This window comes from Gavialis gangeticus, unplaced genomic scaffold (genome assembly GCF_001723915.1).
Source record: "Gavialis gangeticus isolate Ggan-Ray unplaced genomic scaffold, GavGan_comp1, whole genome shotgun sequence".
Lineage (NCBI taxonomy): Eukaryota > Metazoa > Chordata > Crocodylia > Gavialidae > Gavialis > Gavialis gangeticus.
In genome coordinates, this window is record NW_017729034.1 from 91403486 (window position 1) to 91404255 (window position 770).

A 770-nucleotide genomic window follows, 5' to 3' on the forward strand; every position below is an offset into this window, starting at 1 on the left:
AGCTGACGGCCAGCATGCAGCTGCAGAAGCTCAACAACCAGTACTTCAGCCACCACCCCTACCCCCACGGCCACTACATGCCGGACTTGCACCCCGCGGCCCACCAGCTCGCCGGCCCGGGCCAGCATTTCAGAGACTGCAACCCCAAGCACGGCGGCGGCGGCGGCGGCGCCTTGCCCGCCCCCGTGCCCCACGGCCCCGCGGCCATGCTGCCTCCCAATGTCATAGACACCGACTTCATCGACGAGGAGGTGCTCATGTCCCTGGTCATAGAAATGGGCTTGGACCGCATCAAGGAGCTGCCCGAGCTGTGGTTGGGACAGAACGAGTTTGACTTCATGACAGACTTCGTTTGCAAACAGCAGCCCAGCAGGGTGAGCTGCTGACTGACTGCAGGCAGACAAAGGACTTGGGAGCCCGTGCGGATGACAACATTCCCTTAGACACAGGACCCGGCTTCCCCGCCTGCACAGGCTGAGGAGCTGGAGCCCAGAGTCAACTAGAAGCTTGTAGAAATTGATTTGGGGTTTGTTTTTGCTTTCTCTCTCTCTCTCTCTCTCTCTCTCTCTCTTTTAATGCTGCCACTCTTCTTTTGTAGCTCTGACACTCACTTCCCTGCCTGTAGGAATAATTCCTAGCTAACAATGCCTTTGGCCATTTGTTCCCCTCTCTTTCTCTCCCCACTCTTTCCCTGTCTTTCCCTTTCCCCATCTTTATCTCCCCCTCCCTTTCTCTCCATCTTTCCACCTTCCTTCCTTCCTTCCTCTTCT

The 770-nt window shown here is 57.0% G+C and overlaps 1 protein-coding gene across 1 annotated transcript in view; it reads left to right on the forward strand.

Moving 5' to 3' along the window:
- CITED2 (Cbp/p300 interacting transactivator with Glu/Asp rich carboxy-terminal domain 2) overlaps positions 1 to 659 on the forward strand; it is a 6748-nt gene extending 6089 nt beyond the window's left edge. Inside the window, exon 2 of the mRNA XM_019527662.1 lies at positions 1 to 659. This exon is cut by the window's left edge and continues 80 nt beyond it. Coding sequence (XP_019383207.1) covers positions 1 to 386 — 386 coding nt within the window. The 3' untranslated portion in view covers positions 387 to 659.
- Positions 660 to 770: the final 111 nt, after the last annotated feature.